General features: G+C 31.9%; 3 protein-coding genes across 5 annotated transcripts; 2 read left to right on the top strand and 1 right to left on the bottom strand.

Annotated features, from left to right (window-relative positions):
* Window positions 1-59: 59 nt before the first annotated feature.
* LOC105205400 (divergent protein kinase domain 2A) lies at window positions 60-2,263 on the bottom strand. The gene is made up of 4 exons (XM_011174763.3): window positions 1,228-2,263; window positions 810-1,110; window positions 590-720; window positions 60-493 (listed from the first exon to the last, which is right to left on the bottom strand). Exons 1-4 carry the CDS (start codon window positions 1,828-1,830, stop codon window positions 278-280), a joined length of 1,251 nt encoding a protein of 416 aa, XP_011173065.2. The 5' UTR covers window positions 1,831-2,263; the 3' UTR covers window positions 60-277.
* A 745-nt stretch (window positions 2,264-3,008) lies between these two features.
* On the top strand, window positions 3,009-26,630 carry LOC105196292 (lysophospholipid acyltransferase 2). Of its 3 annotated transcripts, none has more exons than XM_039452138.1 (11): window positions 3,009-3,310; window positions 21,580-21,725; window positions 22,182-22,259; window positions 22,688-22,779; window positions 23,884-23,995; window positions 24,608-24,743; window positions 24,959-25,106; window positions 25,186-25,391; window positions 25,578-25,775; window positions 25,857-26,008; window positions 26,152-26,630. In XM_039452138.1, the coding sequence occupies exons 1-11, from the start codon at window positions 3,257-3,259 to the stop codon at window positions 26,306-26,308; spliced, it is 1,479 nt and encodes a 492-aa protein (XP_039308072.1). In that variant the 5' UTR covers window positions 3,009-3,256; the 3' UTR covers window positions 26,309-26,630. The 3 variants fall into 3 exon arrangements, with proteins under 3 accessions (XP_039308072.1, XP_025992672.1, XP_025992673.1); XM_026136887.2 differs by lacking the exon at window positions 3,009-3,310 and adding an exon at window positions 13,016-13,102; XM_026136888.2 differs by lacking the exon at window positions 3,009-3,310 and adding an exon at window positions 18,908-19,026.
* On the top strand, window positions 3,732-10,185 carry LOC105205420 (protein phtf). The gene is made up of 16 exons (XM_026136886.2): window positions 3,732-4,050; window positions 4,164-4,303; window positions 4,511-4,722; window positions 4,791-4,977; window positions 5,058-5,194; window positions 5,279-5,381; window positions 5,469-5,681; window positions 6,016-6,083; window positions 6,299-6,468; window positions 6,531-6,667; window positions 6,735-7,044; window positions 7,123-7,351; window positions 7,437-7,532; window positions 7,611-7,754; window positions 7,837-7,932; window positions 8,002-10,185. The coding sequence occupies exons 1-16, from the start codon at window positions 4,025-4,027 to the stop codon at window positions 8,149-8,151; spliced, it is 2,418 nt and encodes an 805-aa protein (XP_025992671.1). The 5' UTR covers window positions 3,732-4,024; the 3' UTR covers window positions 8,152-10,185.
* Window positions 26,631-26,818: the final 188 nt, after the last annotated feature.

Genomic DNA, 26,818 nt, shown 5'->3' with positions numbered 1-26,818 from the left:
TCTTTTAATTTATATTTTTTAGTCATTTTTTTAGAAATTTTATTTTCAATTTAATTATGATTATATACAATTTTATTAATATTATTGACGAATTGCTTATGTGCGAACAAACATTTAATTATAGATTAATATAAAAAATATACATTTGAAAAACAATTATCAAAAATATAAAATATTTTTTTTTAAATTATAAAAATAGCATAGATAAAGGTATATCTTAAATATTTATCATAATAATCATATAGTGTTAAAAGATTTTTCAAGATACTATTGTATGTTATGTTATATTTTTGTGTGAAAGTAATTCTTTTAAAATCATATCCAATAATGCCTTGAATCGCTGACCAAATAATATTCTGGAATTAGTAGAATCAGGAACGGCGCATTGTTGCAACAAATGCTCAATATCTGGGTATTGCTGTTGAATATTAACAGGTACATCATGAAGAAATCCACCAGGAAATGGATCTTCATTTCCTGAACTTAATAGAAGCTGCAATCAAATCATAGTAAATCTATTTAGTAAGCAATATATACTTAAAAAGATACCTGATATGACTATAATTAGATGTGTACATAAAATAACTACCCGACAAATTGCATAATAATTGTGATCACTTAGATGATGATTACAAATATCCTTCGGAGAAAATGCAAAACAATTGGGACAATTAAAATGCATTATGTTTTTATGTATTTTCTGCCACTCTTTTGATTCATCTATAAATCAATATCGCACGATACAAAACTAATATCATATTAATTTTCCTATTTTGTCAATATTTGTGTAACAAGAAAATTTGTATTACCCTGTTGAGAAATAATTTTATCAACAATAATAATATTCTCCAAATCGATAAATTTTGCTACATTTTCATGGTCAACCGCAATATTATCGGCCGATACATCTGTTAAATAAAAACTAAACTTTTTGTTTTTAAAAGTAAACATATAAGCAGCATTTAAAAGGCTTGAAGCAATTTTCACTCTTTGAATCCAAGGTTTATCGTAACAATCGGAAAGTGGCAATCCAATATATTCTTCAATAATAATTCGGCCACAAGCTCCGAAATATTTTGGTACAGGCCATCCATCTTCAGCAGATAATATCTGAAAGAGACACCGAGAAAACACAAGATATATGATTTAATTTTTTCATTGAAAAATAATCTAATAAATTTAATTTTTAATAAAATAAATTACACTGTTTCTCTAAGCATAATTTACCTGAAGAATTAGTGGCTCTGGATTTATGGAAACTAATGTCCAAAGATTAATTAAATATTGCTTGGGATTAATGTGTTCATTATTAAGATGAACATTGTAAAATAGATCATCTAAATGCTCTATTGTTGGACAAAGCCTCAAGCGACTCGTATCATCTTGGGAAAAATCAGAAGTAATTGTCTTTCTAATAAGATTATAAAAATCTGCTGTGTATCTGTCTAACGGAACATTCGAGCAAGGATATCCCAAATGGAGTTTGCTGCATAATGTAATATCAAGAGCTTTCAATTCAGAAGAGTGTGCCAATTTCTTTAGCACCACTTTGCTTTGATTATATGTTCCGAAGAATACATTTTTAACGCCGAACAAGTGGGAGATTATCGCATTAACATCATTCCACAGAAGATCTATTTTATGAATGTTATGACACGCCGAAACCCCGTAACATGCTGGACACTTTTGCAGTTCTGTTAGCTGCGTTATTGAAGGATATAAATTTTGTAAAATAACATTTATTTTTAAAGTAAAGATGCTGATAGCAATTAATAGTAATATTTTCCATTTTTTAAATCTAAAAATGTTACGTATATAATATAGAATCATGAATCAATAAGTATATCTCTCTTTTATCTTTCTACATAGAGTCACCATATTTTGCAGACTTTTTCGGTTATATATCGCTGGATGATGACTGCATTGGTGCCTTAAATCCTGCCTTAAAATTCTAGAGAACAAAACAACTCAAACTTGTAACTGTTTATTATCGTTATATTATCTTTTTCTGAATTTGTAACGAGTCCTTATAATATTTATAATTTTTTTTTTTTTTTTTTTTTTAATTGTGACTTTGATTTCTCAAAGTCCGACGTGCTCAACTTCCCACAGGGAATTATGCTTATATGACGTCGTGATAATATTTATAAGACTTTTCAAAACATGGGTTTACAGGTTACTATTTATTCCCGGTGCTTTAAATGCATAACCTAACCTGACGCCCGACTATTGGCACAACTGGCGAAGGGAGCGCCGAACGCGCGTATACAAACTTCAAATTTTTCCTATCCTAACCTAACGGCTTTCGCACGATTCATTGAGTCGTTTTGTCGTATTCGGGACGAGGCACGAGGTGCGAATACTGAAATATGGAAGCAAATAAACAGTAAATACAAATGAATCGACTCACCATTCGCCGCTGGTCTCTCCGTCCAGCTCCGTCTCGAATGTTCGAGCTTCAAGATTCTCTTCACGACTCGTCTTGATTCACACTTGGCACGAACACGCAATACTTCGCTTTCGACAATCCCAATAGTCACGCGCGTTGAAAACTCGGGATAGAAGGCAACGGAGAAAATGCGGAACACGACTGAACGCGATACGACTTCGCATCGTGCAATCATGCATCGCATATCCGACACGACGGATGTTGGTACAAATAGCCGACATTTCACTTCGCTTTCGACACTCCACGACAATCTCGAAACGCTCGCGTCAAAAACTCGTACGGGACAAAGAGGATGCGAGCCGAAATGCGCCGCGACGCGTTACGATCTTCCGCTGTCCTACCTGACCGACCGCCTGGCAGGCCCGCCTGCTGCTACTGCGTAGCGGCTGCGCTAACGGCGCGCAGACGTGGCCTCGCGCCAATCACGTGAGTCACTACGTTACGCAGCTACGCAGTGGCAACAGTGGTCGGTTAGGCAGGCCGGCGGAAGGTCGTGGCGCATTTCAACTCACATCCTCGTCGTTCCGTACGAGTTTTTGACGTGAGCGAGTGTTTCGAGAATGCCGCGGAGTGTCGAAAGCACAGAACATATACGTCGAAAGCGAAGTGATGTGTCGGGCGTTCGTATCAACATCCGTGTCGGATACGATGCATGGTGCAAAGTCGTGTCCAGTCATCTTTTCCATTGCGTCGTATCTCGAGTTTCTGACACGCGTGAGTATGAATGCCGAAAACGTAGGATCGCCTGTTTGTACAAAGTGTACGTGAATCAAGACGAATTGTCGTGAGGAGGATCTTGGATCTCGAATGTTCGAGAGCTGCGGTCGAGACGGAGCTGGACGGAGCGACCAGCAGCGAACGGTGAGTCGATTCATTTGTGTCTACTGTTTATTTGCTTCGACATTTCAGTATTCGCTCGTCTCGATTGCGCTTGCATAAATCGCGAGAAGCAGACCATAGACTTAGAAAACGAAGCAGACTCATTAAATTGCGCAAAAGCCGTTGGGTTAGGATAGAAAAAAAAAATTTGGAAGTTTCTTTACGCACACTTGGCGCTCTTTTCGCCAGGTTTGCCAACAGCGATGTGCATTCCGAGAATTCAGGTTTTTTTGGTGCGCGACTGTGAATTGTCGGTGTCGCCACCTATAATCGCTGCTTTTCTCCGTTATCTGTTCAAAGGTAATCGTGATAACGAAATCGCCACCTCTCTCCTTCCCTCAGATGTAAATCAAAAGTTCATAATGCCTTCATATATATGTTCCGTCCGCTTACGTTTCACGGTTGTGCTTTGTTGCGCGTCAAATCGTTCCATCTTGTAAATCGAGTGTCCAGTCCGACGTATCGCTGATAATGCGAAATTATTAAGATAATTCTACGTCACGGACGAATGCTAAATGAGAGGGAAAATACATTTCGACACACGCACGATATCGCGTGTAAATACGATATGATATGATAACATTATTCTGACCATTTTCTAATTTTCTGTGTACGCAATATTTGTGAAAAGCTGTGCTCCGTTCTTTCGCTGGCTGTTGTGTTTGCGTTGCATTGTAATTGACGTGTTTAATCCATATGGGTCTCAACGAACTAGTGCATTGGTGAGGAATTTTTATACAGTTTTGTTAAGTACTATTTAAAATTTTACATTTGTCGAGTAACATAAATCCCCGAACTCGGACGTTAGAATAGAATGAGAAGTAAATTCTTTCAGGTATCAAAAAAAGATTGGAATGTACGACAAGCAGCAATGGGAGAGAACTATAGAGCAACATATTCTTGTTGGGCTTACCCATGTTCCAATGAAAACAACGAAACTGAAGACAGAACTGATTGACGTAGATCTCGTTCGTGGTATGCAAAAATATTAACAGTTGAATATACATATACATATTTAAACTTATTTACACTTTAATAATAGTTATATTTTTTATGTCTCTCTCTCTCTCTCTCTCTCTCTCTCTATATATATATATATATATATATATATATATATCAAATATTAGTGTTTTTAATAGATATGTATATTCATGATATATATTGATGATATAATGTGTGTAGGATCCTCATTTCCAAAAGCCAAACCAAAACATGGTTTGTTAACAGTAGCTTGCCTAGCATTTCAACGACTCTTGTTCCTTCCATTGTACAAAAAGTGGTGGATACAGCAAACTAGTTGTCGTATCTTTGTGCTTTTCTTGCTACTGTACAGCTTGCAAGCAATCAACATCTTTCTGTATTACGTTTATGGAAACAAAGAAAATGAGACAGAAGTATGAGAAATTTGTTGATCTTCTAGAATATGTTGCTATTCATCTTGATTGTCATTGTCTGTTTACAGATTGTGTCAATGTCAGAAGTACTAGTACCTATTGTTATGATGTTTATTCTGTGCATTGTTCATTCCCATATTGTATCAACACATTCAGGTCCTATTGTGACATATAATCAATCCAGGCAACGAATAACAAGACGCTCGCGACATGTTAGAAGTAGAAATGGAAAGTCAAGGCCTAGACAAAATTTACGTGAGTAAAAAAGGAACTTGTATTTAGAATTTACAAAAGTATAAAGAACATTTATCTACATGTGAATCTTTATAATAAAGGTATACATAAGGATTCAAAATCCTCTCAAGATATAGCTTCTGAGAAAGTAAGTACAGGAAGCGAAGAAGTATTAACTGCAGTAAGATTTGCTAAGAAAGTAGTGATCCAGAATTCCTCGACTGTGAGCCAACCTCAGGTAAATATTCAATTCAAATTTTAAATTTACAATATTTATATTAAACTGTTGTATGTATGTGCTTAAAAATTTCTGATGTAACAGGAACCTGCAAATGCTCAAGTAGTATATGATAAAGAATCAATAAGTACAACTGGAGAAAATTCTGACCCTGCAAACGAAAGTTCAACTAATCGTGAACAGCAAGGTAAGAAAAGTACTATTTATTTATTGTAAGTTTGTATATTTTGGAGGGTTTGTGTATTTTTAATATCTCTATTTCTCTCTATAACAGATGATACACCAGAAGAACATGAAGCAAATATACATCAAGATGACGATGGCTTTGAGAGTTTGAATGGTAATGTTTCCAGTGATAACGACAAAGTAATGGGACGTGCATTGGTACGAAGAAATAAATCACAACTGGGTGTAGCGCAACAGAATAAAGATCACATTTTGTGGTCAGAAGATAGCAGTAACCAACAGCTTTTATCAAAGAACTCAGGTTTGATTTGCAAGAGTATACGCTTGTAAAATACTTAGAGACAGTTAATAATTTTGTGCAAATAACTATAAGTTTTTATTTATTATTAAACATGCTGTAGACATATAGTTTGTAAACGAATAATTTTTTAAATGTAGAAAAAGCAATTTTTTAAATATATATTTAATTTGGTTCTTTTAATTTTATGATTTAAATAACACTGCAAAACTAATTTTTTTTATTTGTTTTTATGTTTGTGGTTGCTTTCCGAACCGCTAACACGCTTTTTTAATCTTTTTTGGAAAGGTATAAAATGGAGTAATAGCTAAATCATCGTTTTCCACTTTCCACGCAGCACCTGACCCATTAAAAAATGATGACAATTTTATGGATAACAAAAGCAATATTCATGGCAATATTAAGGTACTATCACTTATAAATTTCACTTTTTTTTAAATCTATATTTTAAAAAAACCTCTCTTTTTTATGCAATTATCTCTTTCATAAAGATTCTTAAAAATTTTTAAACATTTTTTTACTCTATCAAGAACAAAAGATATTTAAAAAGTTTATTTTAGAAAATTCATATTTAAATTCTTATATAAATCTATTGACTTTAGTAATCTTGTTTATTCAAGGATAAAAATACGTCATCAAAAATATTGGGATCGAGAGATACACGGCAGCAGTGCGAGAGCGAAGAAGAAGGCGAATGTGAGGAAGCTACGACACATCATCTCACAGAGGCAACGACTTCTGCCACAGAATGGATGGGAGTGACAACCAACAGTGACGAATGTAGTTACAGGTAAAACATACATAATATTATTTCCATAAATAATAATTTTTTATCAAACAAAATTGTTATAGTTCAGAACTTGGGGAATCTGACTTAACCAGTGAGACAAATCTTAATTATGGAGAATTTGTGGAACATCCATCTTCATGGGAATTTGAGTTACCACCTTCGATATTATTTAATTCCACTTGCACGTCATCTGATCGTGGTTAGTATAATAAATTATTATATCAAATAAACAGATTTAATAATACTTGTCTTGCGTTTTTTTATAGTTTCATGTACGATTTGGACACGGCGTGATGTCAAAAAGGCTGAATTATCAGTGCTCGATATTAGCTCAGCGATTATTGCCAGAGTCGAATCGATGCCAGAGGGCATGAATTATTTTTACAGCGGTCTGATACTTAGCATCGCACTATGTCTAATACCATCGATAAAACGGCTAAGTGATCATACAGGACCTGATAACATCGGTAACGCGTCTGTTAGTCTATTGCCAAGCGATATAATCCAGGCGAACTTGGAAACGTACACCGATGTTTTGTGTAGAATAATTGGCATAGCTTTCGGAAATGCTTTTTGGTAAGAGAAAACTCACATTTTTATATTTTAAAATATTTATGGATTGATAGTTTTTTTAAACAACTGTTGTTTTATCAGGGAACGAACAGTGATATTAATTTCAACGTTCGAACGATTTATGCTATCATGCTGTTTATTTTTTTTGCTGGCTGTAGCGGAACGAACGTACAAACAGAGGCTTTTATATGCAAAATTATTCTCTCACTTAACATCATCTAGACGCGCACGAAAGTCTGATCTGCCGCACTTTCGTTTGAACAAAGTGCGCAACATAAAAACATGGTTAAGCGTTAGATCTTACTTGAAAGTAAGAATTTTCGTCAATAAATTTGTTAATTTAAAAAATAAATCTGTATGTCTCATGCCTTATGCTATGCAATTTTGTATTACAGCGAAGAGGCCCGCAACGATCTGTAGACGTAATTGTTTCAGCAGTATTTATTGTTACATTATTACTGTTGTCATTCGTAAGTTTGGAATTAATTAAAGTACGTATATTTTATATATTTTTTAAATAAACGTTTATTTTTACATTTTTATTTTTTTTAACAATGCAAATATTTTAGGATCTTGACAGTTTACACTCACGATACAATGTTGAGGCATTATTCTGGAGCTTTTCACTTGGAATATTTATATTACGATTTATGACGTTAGGAACAAAAATTAACAAAAAGTACAGAAATCTCTCAGTTTTAATAACTGAACAGGTAAACTTTGTTATGATGTTTGAAGTTCTATTTCAAAAAGAATTTTTTCAAAAGCTTCTTATTTTTCGATTATAATTTTTAGATCAACTTATATTTGCAAATTGAACAAAAACCACATAAGAAGGAAGAACTTATGGTTGCAAATAGCGTATTGAAACTGGCGGCCGACTTGATAAAGGTATGCGTTTTAAAGTTTAATAAAGAATCAATGTAAATGAATTAACTAATTCAAGGAAATGTTTCGCAGGAACTAGAGAGTCCATTCAAAATCTCTGGACTTTCTGCCAATCCGTATCTATACACCATTACTAAAGTGGTGCTATTATCAGCACTCTCAGGAGTACTTTCGGAATTGCTTGGCTTCAAGCTGAAGCTACATAAAATAAAAATCAAATAAAGCAATATGAGGTTTGAAATATGGAAAAAGGCACAATTGATCATCAATCTCGAATCGTCTGCTGGATTTAAACTGAATCTGTCTTCATTGAAAATTGCTTGGCTTAATTATACTTAGTTAATGTTAAGATACACTTTAGTTTTATCAAACTTCGAGACTGTAAGTAAACAAAACCTTATTTAGCTAGTCAAATTACTGACAATTTAACATAATACTCAATATATTCAGAATTTAAAAAAATATATAATAACGGAATTTATATAATTTTCATTTAAAAAAGAAATTAATGTTAAGTTTGTCGAAGAATTGGAAAAAAAAGGTTATGAGAAATAATTAGGCTTTTTATTAGTATTACTTAATAGTTGATTTATTTCAATTGAGTCTAATGAATTATAATTTTTCAAAGTTTATTTACATTGTTCTTTGCTATACGACTACTTCATTTGTGTTGGAAGAGAGTGCTGAAATTACATATTAATGGAATAATGAACAGATTTCATTAAACTGATTTCATGGTTGATTAATTTAGCAATAAAAAAACTATAATATGAAGGTGAATTGATAATTATTCAAGCGTATTTATAAAATTTATTAGAATAACTACTGTAGAAAATCCACAAGTACGTTATAATGCAGCCTGCATAATTTTTATTATTTGCTATAGTATTTCACAGGTTTGTACATTAGAAAACAAGAATATCATTCTGCGTAATAATTGTAGGTTTTCTACCGTACTTATAAATAAAAATATGTTATATTATTTATAGTATATATTATATTTATAATATATATTATATTTATAAATATATATTATAATATTTATAAATATATATTATTATAATATTATATAATTGTATATTATAATATTATAATGTAATAATTGTCGACTCACCTTCACGTATAGATTAAATTATAAATTAAATTACTTAACGCACACATTTGACATAGCAATACATTTATTGTATGCTAACAGAGTATTGACTAACCCATGACTCTTTTTGAGTTATTGCATATATTTTATTACTTTGTCACTGTTAGTCTATTATGTTTAGTATAAAAGTTTTACACCTAATGAAACGCGTAAAGTGTTTGGAATCTTTTCAATGTACAGTGTAAATATGGAAAATTTATAACAACAATAAGGGCTTGACTGCAAGAAGGATTTCCTTCAAGAGTGTTTTCTTTAATTTTAAATTAAAATTCTGATGTTTTCAGAATGTTACAGTCAAATTTTATTATTGTTATAAATGAGAAATATTCTATTTTGTATATTAACTTGGATCTGTTTCATGACTACCAATTCAGGTGGTAGTATCTATTCGGATGAACGTATTCGTCAAACTTTGTCAGTGATAACTCACAAAGTTCAATCATTGTATATAAGGCTATGTACGAGAGTTAATAATTATTCGGAATATCTTTATAAAATTTATTAAAGTATCAATAGAGATTTATATTTATATTAGTTTTCAATATAGTCCCCTTGCTTTTTACTTTATTTAATTCAACAATCTATAAATTTATTTATGTCCTCAGATATGGAGGGAGAAATGTTTTATTCACTTTCTTAGTTTCACTCTTTTCAGATTTTAATTCGATAATCAAACTAATAGTAATTCGAGGAAGTGAATGATCACTATATTTTCCATTTAAACATAGAGATTGTCAATTTGTTATAAACAAATATTATAACACTATAAGCGTGTTGAAAAACGCGGGGATTATGATGAAAAATAAATGTAAATTATAAATCTTCATTGAAGTCTTAACAAATTTTATAAATACTTTCCTGACAATTGTTCCAATATAATTTGAAAACTTATGAAATACTTTCTCAGATATTGTAAGATTTAAAATGCGTGCATAATTATATGATTCGAGAATATGCTCGAAAACGTATGTAAATAATATATTACAAGATAGAGTACATATGTTATGAGGAAAATAGTACCTGTGCGATAATAAAATTGAAAATTGTAAATTATTTTTCAAACACATATAAATTTGTCGCAAATATAGAAGAAATAAAAGCAAGTGTACATGATAATTACACATATAAAAAAAACTATTAAGAATATTACTTGAACACCACGCGGTTAACAGTACTTTCGGTTCGACTACGCGTTGGCGAACATTTCCCTTACAGTATTCTTTTTTGTAACGTTAGCGCTAGCTTCTCTGGATTTTCTGAAACCATTCCAGCTTGAAGTAGAATCCCGTTGAGTGTTTTCTCTTTACCAGGATATTCATCGATTTTGAGCCACTTTATATACGATTCAAGATCAGACAGAATGAAGCATTTGAAGATCACAGTACAGTTGATCAGAGTGGTCACGTTTTTCGGGTGGTTAGGTCCAAGTAGATTGTCGGCTTATGCGGGTGCTGCTCGATAATGTCAACTCTGAAGGTATGATTGATGCATCCAAGATAATTACACACGATGCATGTTTAATGACCGCTGTTCTTGGCAATAATATCTTTTAATTTCAGAGACCACTTGACCCGGACCGCGACATCGAGATCCCGCTTTGGTTCCTCATTGTTCTTCAGCCACGTGATGTTCAGTTTGGGATTATCCACGCTCGGGCATCTCAATCGTATCATGCTACTGGTGAACCTCACCATCAAATTGTCCAAATCGATATCTTTGTTGAAGGAAGGCGGGCTTTTCGGTATCTTGTGATTATGCTCGTTATCCATGACGTTGACGTTCAACTTTTCGCTGTTCAAGTGCAACGATCGCGGCTCGGGCAAGTTTTTATGTTCAATCTCCAGAATGTTGCTGTAAAATATCGGTTTCAACATGTTCACCTCGGTGCTCTTATCCTCGTCTTCGTTTTGGAAGCTGTCGCTCTGCAAGTTCTCGATGCGCACAGTCACGTTCTTCCATTCGACTGTATCGTTCAACTGCAATCTACACCCGCAGTCAACTGTGACCTCCGTCGCGATATATCTGAACTTTAGAAACTGCTTGTTCGCGCGTATTCTGCGCGTATTTTTATGTAACGCCTCGTTGTTCTTATACCACATTGTCTCGAAGCCTGCATATGGCTGGCAACGCAGATTGAACCTCTCGCCCACGAACGCCGCAATGTCGAGATTAATTGCATCCAGCCGAATTAGCCTCGCGTCCTTACGTTCTTGCGTAAGTCCGACGTTCAGGATAGCAAGAATCCCGGAGATTACGTTGATCCTCGTTACCATTTCGACTCGCTCGACACCGGGCGTACATAGTTAAAGTAATCGTGGGAGTCCATTTGGAACCGCCTACGTATTCTGATCTATTTTTGCGACCATCGATGCATCACAATCGACCTGTCGCTATCGTTCCGTGCTTTGCATTCTCATTTATCATATTTTGCACATGGCCAAATCGTCCCCGCCCTGACGAATTTACTAGGGACCGATGCCAATAAAAAAAGAAGAAGAATGTGATCGTGGCATAAGTGACTTCAGTTATACAGTGCAGAGAATCTGATGTTGATTCTCGTACGAGTCGCTAAGACCTTGTGAACATGAAATAGTTATTTCAATTTGTATTTATTGATTTTAAATCTATAATTCGCCTCTGTTCTATGTCAACAATAGAGAAAAAGGAATTTAATTAGCAAGAAAGATAATTTTAAAACCTGTATCTATGTGCATGCCAATTAGAAGAACATCAAGTTTATATAACGTGTAAATATAATATTTTTGATACATTTTGCAGATATAAAAATATGTACAAAATATTTATGCGTACATATTTAAAATATTTCAATCTTAAAAAATATTTTATAAATATTTTGTAACATCCGAGTCTCTCGAATTTAACTAATGAATTCTCAAATATTTTTTTAAGCATTAACAATATGTAGAATTGCAAAAATATATATATATATATATATATATATTAAATGTATTTATAATATATTTGTATATATGTAAATGTAAGAAATTATTTTTCAATACTTTTTAAAAACATATTTTGTGTATGTATATTATATATAATGACTTTTGCATTAAAAAATTTTTTACATTTTTTTGAAAATAAATTTTCAAAATTTTAAAAATATTTATCAATATTTGTCAGAAATATGTTATCTGGGGTAAAATAAGTATGTATTTTTTAACGATCATGAATCAATACATGAATTTTCAATAAGAAATCTTAAACAGTAATAAGAGTCTTTTTTACTGCAAGACATAAATTATTCTGTTATGATAAATTATTTAAATTATCATCATAAAAAGAAAGATATAGTTATGTGTGTACCTCGCACACGCAATAAATCTGAAAGAGAAGAAATACAGATTGACATCATTTGCGCCTTCGCTCAAACAGTATCGATAATAAATCGCAATTAGTCGCGTGATTGATACTTGGATAAATTCGTTGAAACTCGGATGACAGCTCACTTCAGCCGATACAGCCCCCACGGCGGTCCACGCCACACAGATTTAATAACCGCGTACAGTGGTACAGACGCAGTATTGCCCGTGGCGTGGACCACTCGCTCGCAGCTGATTGGCCAGCGACGACCGCGTGACGCGCACTACGTGAGCACCTCGTTCGAGTCGTTCGCCTTTGTTGAATGCCGGCAGCGAAGAGCCGGCGCGCGGCGCGTGCTCCGGGCTCCGGTTGCAGTTAGTTCGCAGTCGCCCGTCAACAGGTGCACGTCGCGTACGCGCTTTGAACGCACAAACTGGTACAAACCGTGTTTAACGAGAATACGCTCCCCGAAGACTGAAGAGCCGTCTCACTCGTCTCAGCCCCTTCCCCCCCCGAAACTCATCCCCGTCGATCGCCGCCCCGTGGCTGGGTCTCGTGCGTCTCGCGGCCTCGACATTGGACCAAGGCTCTAATCGGCGAGCCTCCGTGACAATGGCCGCGGCCATGGACCACGACTATTATGACGGCTTCCGCACTTTTTCCTGGCTCGCGGACTTCGTCGGATTACCGATCGACCAGGTGAGGGGACGCCGAAACGTCGGAGCGCCGGCGTTCCGGCGGCAAGGAGCGGCTGACCCGTGCCGCCGGTGCCACTGTCCTCCGACGGATTCCTGGGCGGCAACAGGGGAGAGATATCGATCGCTTGAGGATCGCGCCTTTTCGCGTTATGCATTTCGCAAAGTGCAGTTTGAGCCGGATCGCATATTATGATTTCGATTCGTCCGGTCAATTTTTTTTTTATTGGGACAGATCCTTACAATCGCGTCTTGTTGTGTTTTTCGTACGAAAATGTACGCACGGAAACGAGACGAAAATCAAAACAAACGACGAACCGTTTTAACAAATGCGTGCGAGGAATTCGTATACGAAGATTGGCGGTAATTTTGGATGAATTGAATAAAAATTGCTCGTTTCAATTTTGCAATTTCATTTCCATCGATTTGATCAATGGCTCTTGCGACAGGTGTCGATTGGCAAGTTTCCAGCAAACGGAAATGGATATGTGTGGTCATTGCCGAATCCAATTCTTCGATGTTTTGAATTCATTTCAATCTAAAATTTAAAAATTCTTTGAAGTAGGGTTGCAACTACGGGATTTCTATTCTTCTTTTAATTAAAAAGAAACCAGGTAACAGCTGACGTTACTTGTCATGACTTTAACGTCAAATAACCCTCTGTAAGGATTACAATATTCCTAGAATATTACACGAATATTATTAAGAGTTAAAATAATATTCCGAGAAAATTATTCAATATTTTTAATATTACGGGAATATTGTATTAATGTAATATGTCCGTTTTTATATAATATTCGTAGTATACCTATTATTTCAATATCCGCGAAATATTATGCAAATTTTTTACCCCCGGTAAATGAAAATGGATTGAAAATTTGTAACCTATTTTAATTTATTTGAATATATTTTGTGTTACAATGCAGCAATTGAAACATTTCAATTCTATATCATGGATTAAAATAGATTGGATGAGTCACAAAAACTTCTTTTGAAAAAATAAAAATCATTTTATTTCAATTTTGTTTCATGAATTAAAATGTATTATATGGCTTGCAACTTTTTAGATTGAAAAAAAATAGAAATCCCATAATTTCAATCTCTTTATAGTTTTAAAGAATTTTTAAACTTTAATTGTAAAGAAATGGATTCGTGTGGTCATTGCCGAATTCAAATTCTTGTTTTTTCTCCTTTTCTATCCATTTTTAATATTTTGAATCCATTTCCGTTTGCTAGGTACAAATATTATTGTGATAAAAAATCAATGTAAATTATACATAAAATCTTTATAAACTTAATAATAAAAAAGTATATTTAAAATTTATAATATTTCTATTAATTTAAAATATTACAGTAAATAATATTTACTTCTCATGTAATATTTATATAATTTTATTAGAAGTGGACATATAATTACTTTCTATTATTATTAAATAATATTTCAGGAATAATATTTAATATTAAATGTAGCGCTTATAGGGACGTCTTTGATGACGTCAAAATGACGATAACGATAAAATGACACATAACGTCAGCTTGCTATCTGGGAAATTATGCGGGCCATGTAATTCATTTTAATCTATGAAACAGAATTGAAATGAAGTGATTCCTATTCTTTCAATCCAATAGGTTTCGCGAATCGCGCAACCCATTTTAATTCTATGATATAGGATTGAAATGATGTAATTACCCAGCAAATAAAAATAATTTTAAATTTAAAAATTCAGTTTCATTTATCCGCATTTGCATTTTAGAGTCTCCGAGTATTTTTGGATTCAAATGGACTCAAGTGGATTGAAACATGAAATGCTATTCATCATTTTGAATTTAGATCATTTGGATTTATGTCTCCATTAATTTTTTTTTTAGATTCAAATTAATTGAAATACGGAATACACTATTTATCATAAATTTATATTATTTTTGGATTCAAATAGATTCGAAAAATCTGAAGCGCAAGAATTCGAAAATGTAAAAATGAATTCCTTTTTATCTATTTCAATTCATTTTTGTTTGCTAGGTTTCCAAACTTTTCTCAAAACGCGATTAATCACATCTGCAGTTTCCAAAGAGACAAAGTTTCATGAGAAAATTGCAGTTTGTATAACGCAGTCAAAGTTTAATTTATAAATTCCTTTTGCGTAGAAGTATTTAATATTTACACAATTTCAAGGCTCTCGGCATAATCTCGTACGATAATTTTTTTCCTTATATTTATAATACTTGGTTGACTAAACCTTGAATTCAATTGCTTTGAATAATCGCTTTCTTTCGTCATTGAATCGCGCGCGAGAAATTTGAAATAAAAAAAAAAGTTTAATTGTCTTCTTTACATTTCTTTGCGTGTACTTTAATTTAGAATTACAATATGCTATTTTCTTGAAGGCGGAAAAGAAAAACGAAAAGCGACGATTCACAAAAATATTTCCATTTGGTACGAGGCATCAACAATATTGCGCTGTAAATATCAAAGTTGTCGATGACGTAAGATCGTAAGACACACTCGTCATGACGCGACGCGCGGATTACCTACATTCCCATTTGTGTAACTCCGTTATTGTTAAATGCAAGACCGACAATGGCAAATTTTCCGGTTACTCGAATTGTACGTCTTCCCCGCGTCGGGTTTCTTAAATGCGCGCTCGTATGCTTTGGTGCGTGAAATTACGTTACTATAGATCTCGTCAGCAGATTCGAAGCACGTGCACTTCGTCTAACAAGGGAACACAACCAAGCGTTCCCTTTCAATCTCAATAAGCTTTGGATACGTTAAAGCATAAATAACGTTTTTATTTATTTTTATTTAAATTTTTATAAAGCCTTTATAACTTTTTTAAACATTCAATTTTTATTTAAAAAACTTATTTATTATAATGTTTATTATATTATTACGATATTTGTTGTGAAAGAAAACCGAATTTTTTTCTTTTTTTTGGAATGTTTTGTCCTTTCAATGTGCAAGAATACACTTATAAAAAAATACGTCTTTTATTATGTCTCTATTTTAACATATCTAAAGCTTACAAAAATCGTAGGAGGATATTTGATTGAGTTTTCTATAAATATTTGATGCATTGTGAATATCGGTTAAAAAATCTGGAAATCTGGTGATTTATTTAACGCACGATATTAAATCGATCGAATAACGTACATTTCTGCTGATATAGATTAACTTTAATCTCGGTTATTTAACTTATTTTTTCTTCTCTTTATCTACTTGCAGTTTTAAGAATTAAAAAAGGATAAGAAGTAAAGTACGTATTACACATGTTCATATTGAAGATTATGAATTTTGAGATTAGATATCAATCAATTATGAAATGAGTTGACGTTGTAATAAAATTATCTGATTGGTCACAGATTCTAATCTTCAATTTATATTTCTAAATCTTTAATGTGTAGTTTAATGAAGGCTTAAATTAAACGAGCTTAATTCTTTCCGAGTTTCTTTTTTGACACAAGAAATTTTATTCTTAAATTTCTTGAATTTTTATTAAATAAAAGTTTTACCATTTGAGTTAAAAAACTATTTATAATGTAATAGAGATGTTAAAAAGTAATCTTAAATTTTTCTAGATTTTTTAAAGTTTACACATAAAAAATATCATTCTCGAGCCATTAAAAAAAGCCATTATTCAATTTTTAGTTCTTATTTTAAGTATTGTTATCTTTGTAAAGAATATTTTCTTGATAACAGTTTTAAAACACATGTATTATTTACTTAACAACAAGTAATATATTATTTAAAATAAATTTCTGTTTACACTTTGAAAATACTGAAATTATTTGAATTGCGTGTCGTAAATTATCAATATATCATAAATTTATCATAATCTAGTTTATTCAAAATATATGTTTTAAATCATAGTAATATAATACTTCAATCAAGAATATTAAGTTAAAATAAACATTTAATTTGCTTATTATTCTGACTTTTCTTTGATATAATTTTGTAATATTCTCCGAAAGTATAAATTCTTTTTTTTAAATATGTCACAATTTTTTAAAAATTGTGACGAGTATATTTTAAGATAGTTATCAAGAAAATATTCATCATTAAAGCTAATCGTTACTCACTAGACGAAAAAAGTAGATACTCACTAGAGGAAAAAAAGTAAATTGAATAATCGCTTATCTTGGGATTACTCTTTTGTGTAGAATAAAAAAACTTCAGTAAGAAAGAGAGAGAGAGAGAGGAAAGAAAGAGAGATTTAGATTGCAGGAAATAAATGTAGGAATTAAAAATAGGATTGCAAACAGAAAGTTTTAAATTAATCTACGTCTAAAAATGGATATGATTTGCTAATGTTCTTTTCCGATAAGCAAGTTCGCTTTAAATATCGCGTGCAGACGTAACGACTTTGATGTTGAACTATCGAATATACTGTACATGACGTCGACCAAACTCCTAACCGTTAGTTAATTTAACCAGTAGAATTTTTTGCAAACGAGTTCTACTTGTACAAATCATTCTAATGTTTTTTTTTTTTTTTTTTTCAAATTGACAAAACACTAATTATAACTCATACGACGTCCTACAGATATTATGACGTCCACGTGACATCCCACGGTTCTGTGTAGGAATCTGTAACATTAATAAAATAATACAACTTTATTTGCAACATAATTTATATTTATTTCTATCCTAATATTGATTAACTTTGATCTCGGTTTAACTTATTCTTCATTCTTTTTTAGTTTTACAAATTAGAAAAGATGAAGAACAAATTAAAGTTAATTAACGTTAACAGAAATGGACATAAGTTGGTAAAAATAAACATTATTTGATTGGTTTAACATTGCGCGGTAAATTTATCGAATCTGTTTTAGATTTTTTAATTTACATTGATAAATAGATATTAAGATATAATAATAATAATAGTAATAATAATAAGAATAATTTCACATATTTAACATAATTTAACAAAAAATAAAAATGTTAGATTCCTGATTTGATAATTTAACAAATTTACATTGATAAACATTATTAGACGTTAGTAATGATTAGGTTAATAATGACTATTAACGATTAAGTAATAATTATGATTACTCATCAAGTACTATTAAATTATTATTTCGTTAATGTATTATAATTTTCACTGTTTGATAAATTAACTAGCTTAAGAATACGGAATTTTAAAATCGCCCCGAACTCAAATCGTTTTGATTTACGACGCATTAATATGTAAACATGTTGTGTGTGTGTGTGTGTATATATATATATATATATATATATATATATATATATATATATATATACACGCATATATCGAACGCGTCGAAATTAGTATTTATTCACGCGACAAAACATTTGCTAATTTGCGAACGTTATTTATGTTGTGTGAATGCTTTAACAATACTCTATTGTTATGTTAAAATAAGAAAAAAGCCTATGGAAATTTTATTTAAAGATGTTTGTTACTTGTTTCAACGACACATCGATTGTCTCGTCGCTTTACGATGCATTATACTTACCTTTTTTTTCCATAAATTATTAAATATCTTGAAAACAATAAGAAAAACGCAGGGGCGACATAAAATGGAAGAACAATGGCGAATGAACGGGAAGAACAGCGCATAACTGATAAGAAAATGCATTACATATAGATAAACAAATCACACGATGACGAGGCTGTCGCAAGTCAAACTGAATTATTCCGATTTGCCAATGAAACTTTTCACCTTGAGCAGATTGGACTCTGCACTGACCGCACCTCTGAACTATCAATTTGAGCTGATTGAAGCGCGATCGAATCAAATGCGCACGATCTTTATTGAAGTGGGACGTTGCAAGGAACGCAGTGGCGTTAACATTCTCTTCGTAGCAGTGCCAAGTTTTCTTTATTAATGCCGAGCTTGAACTAAAGGAAAGAATGGAGGAAAGAGAATTCGAGCTTTGCCAGGAAACAAAATATACAAAGTATATATGTAAGCACAATAGTTATTTGTTCGGTATAATCTTGCTGTGATGTACTTGAAAACAGAAAACAGGTGCATTTGAAACAAAAGAGATGTATAAATATATATATATATAAAAATGATACGGATCTTGAGAAAGAAGATATCAAAATCGCTTAATTCGATTTAAGCTCGGGTTTAAGATAATTAGGGCTACGTGTGGCTCAATGTAAAAATGGTCGATTTATAATTTATTGATTTGAATCTACATATCTTGTGTTAAATTTCGTTTTGTAAGAAGAAATTTAAGAAAAAAGATACGTATCCTAGAGCTATATTAAACTTAAGAGAAAAAAGTAACTTCATAAAGCTAGATGCATAGCAACTGAGTTGGTACTGAGCTAGTGGGAGTTAGTGGGAGTTACAAAGAAATCCTTCAGATTTAGATAACATTTAGGGATTGACATTGCATTATTCTTTTCCTATTATTATTAGCCAGGCAAAAAATCTAAAAGAAGCATCTTGATGAGGTTAAATTGAATGTAAAAACAGTAACTACATTAATCAAGTAATTGCCGCTTTTACATTCGAATTAATTTGTAAAATAATTGTAATAATTGTGCTATAATTTTCCAGATATACTTGAAAGAATTAATCAAGGTTAATGAATGAAGATTAATTATGTTATTTAGAACTTTCCGTACTGTGAAAGATCAGTTTTATATTTAAAAAATGCTTCTTTAACATCTATTGCTACTTAATAAAAAGTCTCTTCTTTGTGTTTTTGATTTTTTAAACGCAATATAAAAGTTTAAATTTTTTCCAACGCCATTGAGCGTAGCAGAACTTCAAACAGACGCAACAGGTAATGGAGAGATTTGTTATGCTGTATTGCGCAGTTTTTACGAGTCATCTCTCTTCGTCAAATACTATTACTGCATTACATTTTTTTATTGCAAAAAGGGACGGTGGTAATCGCATTGCTGTAATAAAGTCGTAACGAGCCGCTGGATCATCTTACGATACGGCCGCTCCTTAGAGAATGATCGACGTGTGCACCATTTCGTTTTCTATTTTTAGCGAGAAATCTTTATCTTGCTATTCTTGGCATGCCTAGCAGAGAATGGGATCGGTTGTTTAAATAAATATGTGTTTAAAAATAAAAGTGAGATTAGAAAAAAGGTGAATAGGAGGAAAATTTCTATTTATTTTTATTTAATTTTTATTTATCCAAATATCAATTTCTATTTATATAATTTCTTTCTGTTACCTATTTCGTTAAATATCTGTTTCTAATATACCATTTTATTTATTTTTTTTTTTTAATATAATTTCTATTTGTAACGATGTGCGAAAAGATATACTTTAAGCAAAAAAGGTCTTTAGAAACGTTAAACCTTGAAGAACAAATTCTTAATGTTACTTATCAGTGACTTCATTATATTAATGAATACAAATTACTGATAATGATTTGTATTCATGCTGTAATGGTATAATTTGGAAGGTGTTTATTATCGTAAACTTGGCACGACTTTTGACTATATAAGTTTATATATAACTTATACCTATTTTGTCTATAAAACAGAATTATGATAATAAAAAGTAAAGATTATATATTTATTATCACAATTCCATTTTATCATGTATAATGCGTCTTGGAGGGATTACATAAGAATTTTAAAGTTTAAAAATTTTTAGAAATTTCTTGTTATTTTTAAATAATTTACAACTTTTTACTTTATTTATTATAATGTCTGCTTCTTGCAGACTTATGAAGAATTTAGACTCTTTCTCTCTCTCTCTATTGATTTAAAATTTGCAGGATTTTAGGTATTTTTACTTATGAGAATTATAAAACTAACGATAAGTTTCACTAGGAAAAAAGTTAATGGAATTGGTTTTGAAAATAAAGCAATTTACTGTGAATAGCAAAACACACCGGAAATATTTACTCCAATTTAATACGGTGAGTGCAGTAACTACTGGCGCGAAGATCAATGACCCCGTCATTCGTGTATCTCAGCGTTGTTTGCGAAGTCGAATGTGTTTGCGAATCTAGCACCTGTGCTAGGTGCGTACCGTTAGAATATTTAAAAGAAGCCTGACATTTACTCGAAAGTGTCTTCTTGCAATAACGAAGAAGAATATTATTATAAAACTTGCTAATACTTTAATACACAAATATAAGCACTAATATTACACCAAGTATACGTAAGACAAGTATAATTTAGGCTTATTTGCAATGTAGCTTTAAATTCGATTTAACTTTCTACCTTTTCTAATTCTTAAGTTAAACCGAGTTTAATGTTGAATTACATTGATGCAAACGGACTTTAGTAACATTAGAATGAACAGGATTAATCAAATTCGCAGATGTTTTTATTTTATTGTTTTCTCATTTATTAGGCGATTGTTATTAGAAAAATCTTGATCTATTTAATTTGTTGGATAAACTCAAGAAGGGATTAAATTTGATATACCTTTATAAAATTATGTATATTACAAATTATATAATAATATAACTAAAAGCGAAGTCGCTGACAAAAATAAATCTTAGCGGATCTGTTTCTTCTGTTTGTACAGGTAAATTTTGTCTTGACGCAATTCACAGCCCTCATGTTAGCCGCATTATTAAGATCATCTCTGAACCCTATTGCTACTACTCCAGCTGCCAGACATGTTTATGGCCTTACTATTGGCCTTGCTCTTGGATATTTTTGCTTTGGCAGGTAAGCTTTGTTTCATTCATTCATGTAAAAATAATGAATGGGAAACTTTTACTACAAATATGTTGCAAAATGGTTGTAACTTGAAATTTTAAATATATGTGCTATTTAAAAATATTTTAATTTATAATATTTTTTTTCATCTGCATTGCTTGCCTAAATAATATTTAGTTTAGTGTTAGACAAACGCAATGTAGATTAGAATTAGATTAGTTATTTTTTAAGACGTAATGTTCTTTGAGATTCTATGAAATCTTTGTCTTGTGTTCAATTTTATATCCTGACAAGGTGTTACCGCGAAGTATCGGGGTAAGCATATGACACAACTCTGTTTTAAACTACTTTTATAATTCAAAGTTTATTCTTTTAGTTGCAACTATTTTGCCAGTGTACTATCAAACATCGGTACATATCTGTTTTAACGGAAGAATTCACTTATCATTATTTTTTTTTTTTCAGGCAAGCGATTCATCTCGCTATTCTTCCGGCGTTATGTTACGTAGCGATGCGCACACAAAATCCCCGCAATATGCAGAGGTGAGATGAATATAAATGTATGTCTTGGTATACGTCAGGAATACTATATCAATATTTTAGTCAGTCATGGCAACATTTAGCATGATTCGCACTTCTAAATATAAACAATGAAATAGTCAGAACCCCGCGCGCTATGTTGTGTGTTAAATACGCTCTTGTATATGATTAATACGATTAGCATTGTGCAATATCATGTGCTTTCTCTTTCTCTCGAGACTAACAAGGCAAGAATACACACGTGTCATTGATAACAATGATTCGTCTATTCGCAGGTTAATTATACTTAACGCAACCGTTTGTATTAATGACTTAATAATAAATTGCGTGCTTATTGTTGAATTAACCATGGTTTGATCTTGCGAGGAAAATCACGGTGAGCAAAAATGATGACCGCACGAACTTGACATGTGCATATAAATGTGTTTCAGGATCGTCCTCGCAATTGCGTTAATTTATTTATCGTGCATTCACTTTCACCGGCAGATCTACGATTATGGCTCGTATACGCTCGACATCACTGGTACGTTCAACTCTTGATTTCACTTGACTCATTTGAAAAGAAAATTGCTGGCTCTTTCCATTACTGACATATTGACGTTACATAAAAGAGTTCTTTATTTTAATTATATATATATATAAATAATTAAAATAAAGAACTCTTATATATATATATATATATATATATATATATATATATATATATAATTGATATTTAAGAATTAATAGCTTTCGAAAAAAATACGCGTTTTCGTATACATGCTGTTTTTTTCTTTCTAAAGTGTAACAAACTATTATTTTTGAAGGTACGCATTAATAGCAAAAATAATGCTCGAGAAATATCTCGTCGATTCTTTTAGTTAATCTACGTATTAAGATAAAGTTATCAAAAACTCAAAAGTTTTTGATAACTTTATCTTAATACGTAGATTAACTAAAAGAATCATACTTTATTTTTAAAAAACCAGATAATTTTTTTTTTTAATGGTGATGATTTTTATGACTTTAAAAGATTTTTTTTTTTTTCCAAAAAGTTATTTTACTATTACTTGTTCGTCTCCCTTAAAACCATTTCATCTGGAACAATGTTTACTATAATGTGTGCTTTCAGAAATAACAGTTTGTCATGCTCTACTTGGGTTATTCTATATATTTATGATCTTTTGTTTATACTCAGAAATTTAACTGCAAAGTGACTGCAAGAGCATTTTACGTTCACCTAAGCGTGACCGCGTTATTAAAATAGCAATGAATATTTTCATGATATTGTCACTTGTTATTGTCTACGATTATGTAAGTTTCACGCCTTAATGTAATGTATTTGTTTATTCATTTCTCAAATTTATAGTGGACAAACGTAATTTCCGACAGTAGTTTTGCTTAAATCCTTTCCTATCTATCACTGTCCTTATAAGTGCTTCCTTTGTTTGTTCTTTATGAACGGTGTTTTATACATTGAATTAGCATGATATATTGATTATTGAGTAGTACGTGTATGATACTGAGCGACTGTTGCGTCTCGCTATTGTGCACACGCCAATACGTCTTATTCGCAAATGTTTCGATGATAAGTCTCATCATTATTCCCATGCATCGCTTTTGTAACATATATGGATTTTCTTTTCAGGTCCTCTTATGGTTATAACGCAGAAAGTAACTAGTCTAGCGTTCAGCATTCATGACGGGCTAACGCGACGTGAAGAAGAACTGACACCGATGCAACGTCATCAGGCAGTACAGTGAGTACACGTACTCTTTTAACAGGCCCCGTGCGCTCGTTGTTATTTATATCGAGCACAAGAAGCATCAAGAACGTAACGTAATATAAAGAGCAGTCCTGATAATTGTTGTTGTGTTAAAACTGTTAACCGTTAAATATAAAATAACTTTTATATGTACGTATAAAAGTTACATATTTATACATATGTTTATTTGATACTGCATTTATTAGTAATTATTTGTTACCGATAAATATTAATAATTATTAATATACTATCAAAATAATAATACTTTATTAATAATAAATAATTTATGCTATATTTGTTAGTAAAATTTATTTATTTTATGTATGTATAAATTTATTTATTTATTTATTTATACGTACAAACGTATAAATTTGTTTATATAGACATATAAAAATAAATTTTACTAATAAATAAATATAAATATAATCTATATGTTTGTATTGAAAATCGCAACTTATAATAATTATAATATAAACAAGATAATACTCAAAATTTCTAATTTTAATCAATTTGAAAAAATGTATTAATAGAAATAAATTAATAATGGAATGTAAACGGAAGAGTATTCTCAAACTTTCGTTTAATGTCTTACTGTTAATTTTACAGGAAGATGCCAACTACTTTGGAATACTTCAGCTACATCTTTCACTTTCAAGCTCTAATGGCTGGTCCGGTAATATTCTATCGCGATTACATCGATTTTATACATGGACATCATTTACCTGGCGCCAAATCTTTAGCTGTAAGGATATCAATGTGGATATAAAATCTTGCCTATTTCAATTTTTTTAGAATTTATATTATTTATATCTTAAAATAAAAATTAAAGCTTTAGTTTGTAACATAATATTTCAAACCATAAAGTTCATCAGTTTACCATTTGGCAAAAAGAGCTATATAATATTCAATATAATTAAAAGAAGAAACGTTTACATAGTTATAACACTTTTGTGTTAGGGCTTCTATGACAAAAATAGCCAAGAGAAGGAAATTGTTCTGGAGCCGTCGCCGACTCTGATCGTCGTGAAGAAAGTCGCAGCGAGTTTAGCATGCGCTATTATATTCATCACATTTATCCCGATCTTCCCAATACAACGTGTAAAAGGTTTGTTTGAATTCTTTGTCTCCAATCTTGCCGCATATAGCTTACATGTTCGTGATTAATGAATACACTTTTCTTTCAGAGGACGAATTCCTGGAGAACACAAGTATCCTTTACAAAGTATGGTACTTAATGCTGACAACTATGCTCGCGCGCTTTAAATATTATCACGCGTGGTTGTTCGCTGATGCCATATGTAACAATTCTGGTTTTGGATTCAACGGTTACGATAAACGAGGCAATGCGCGCTGGGATTTAGCCTCGAACGTCGATGTTTACAAGTTTGAGGTGCGATATGTCTGTCTTTTATAATTTATAAATCGTTAAAATTTTGAAGCATTATTGGCGAAATAGAACTAAGAATAAAACTCGATGTGCGAACTCTTCTTCTTGTCGCTGCATAACTAATGTGCATAACAGAAATCTCGTTTACCTAAAGTCACTCTTGCAGTTTATTGTTTCATTGATTTTCAGACATCGCTTAATCTTAGGGACAGCATTGATAGCTGGAATAAGGGCACAAATTTATGGCTGCGGTCAGTTATGTACGAACGAGCTGGTCCTAACAAAGTGATGTACACGTACGCTTTGTCTGCTCTATGGCACGGTTTTTATCCCGGCTATTACCTCACATTTGCGAGCGGAGCGTTCTTCACTGTAGCAGCGCGATCGGTCAGTATACTTGAATATTAGGCTGTATTTAAAAAAATAAATCAAATTGCTGATTTTTAATTTTTCATATTCTTGGTAAAGGTTCGTCGCCATATCCGACCGCTGTTCCTGGAATCTCGACGAAAGAAGACTTTTTACGATGTCTTAACATTCATCACGACGAGAATCCTAATGGCCTATATGACGTTCAGCTTTGTATTATTAGAATTTGTACCAAGCATCAAAGTGTACCTGTAAGTTGATTGCCAAAATCATATATTGTTAACTAGAATTGAAAGAATCTTTGATATATCGGAAATTTGAATTAAAATTTAAGTATATGTCCTTAATTAATTACCAAGTTTAACTTTGATTAATGCGTTTCTTTTGTTGTTAGGTACTTGTACCTGGTCCCGCACTTATTGGGTTTAATCGCGATATTACTTCCACCCCGTCTGGGGCTATTGCGAAAGACGCACAAGCAGTCGGCCGCTAAGATCGAAACTGATCTCTCCGAAGCAGTTAGCAACGGAAACGCACACAAAACAATGTAGTCTTCTGGTCACAACGTTAGGAAAGACAGATATTTTTTATGGATGTTTTTATTATACATATATGTATATGTATACATGTATACGTATATATATATATATATATATATATATATATATATATGTGTGTGTGTAAATGTATCTATATACAATATTTCTTGTTACGATGCATTACAGATGTGAAAGTCTATCGATAATGTACTGTATGCACTTTACATTGTGTAAAACATTATCGAAACTGATGTATCGTTTTTATATATATAATAATATAGATAAGAAAAATTTTATAATTCGCCTAAATACATGGTTGTTTTATCTATCTCTATATCTTCCATTTGTTCTTGCATCGTTATAGGCACCCGTTGTATCCAACCAAGAAAAATGAAATTGGAACTCTTATTTGAAAAATCGACGTAATATCGGAACATTATAATTATTAGTCTTAAAAAAAGTCGTAAGTGATGATATGTTATTAGAACATAGTGATCACTATTATTCTGACAATGCGGATAA

Source organism: Solenopsis invicta, chromosome 7, assembly GCF_016802725.1.
Source record: "Solenopsis invicta isolate M01_SB chromosome 7, UNIL_Sinv_3.0, whole genome shotgun sequence".
NCBI classification, from domain to species: Eukaryota; Metazoa; Arthropoda; class Insecta; order Hymenoptera; family Formicidae; genus Solenopsis; species Solenopsis invicta.
This window is presented reverse-complemented; position numbering and strand designations above follow the sequence as displayed.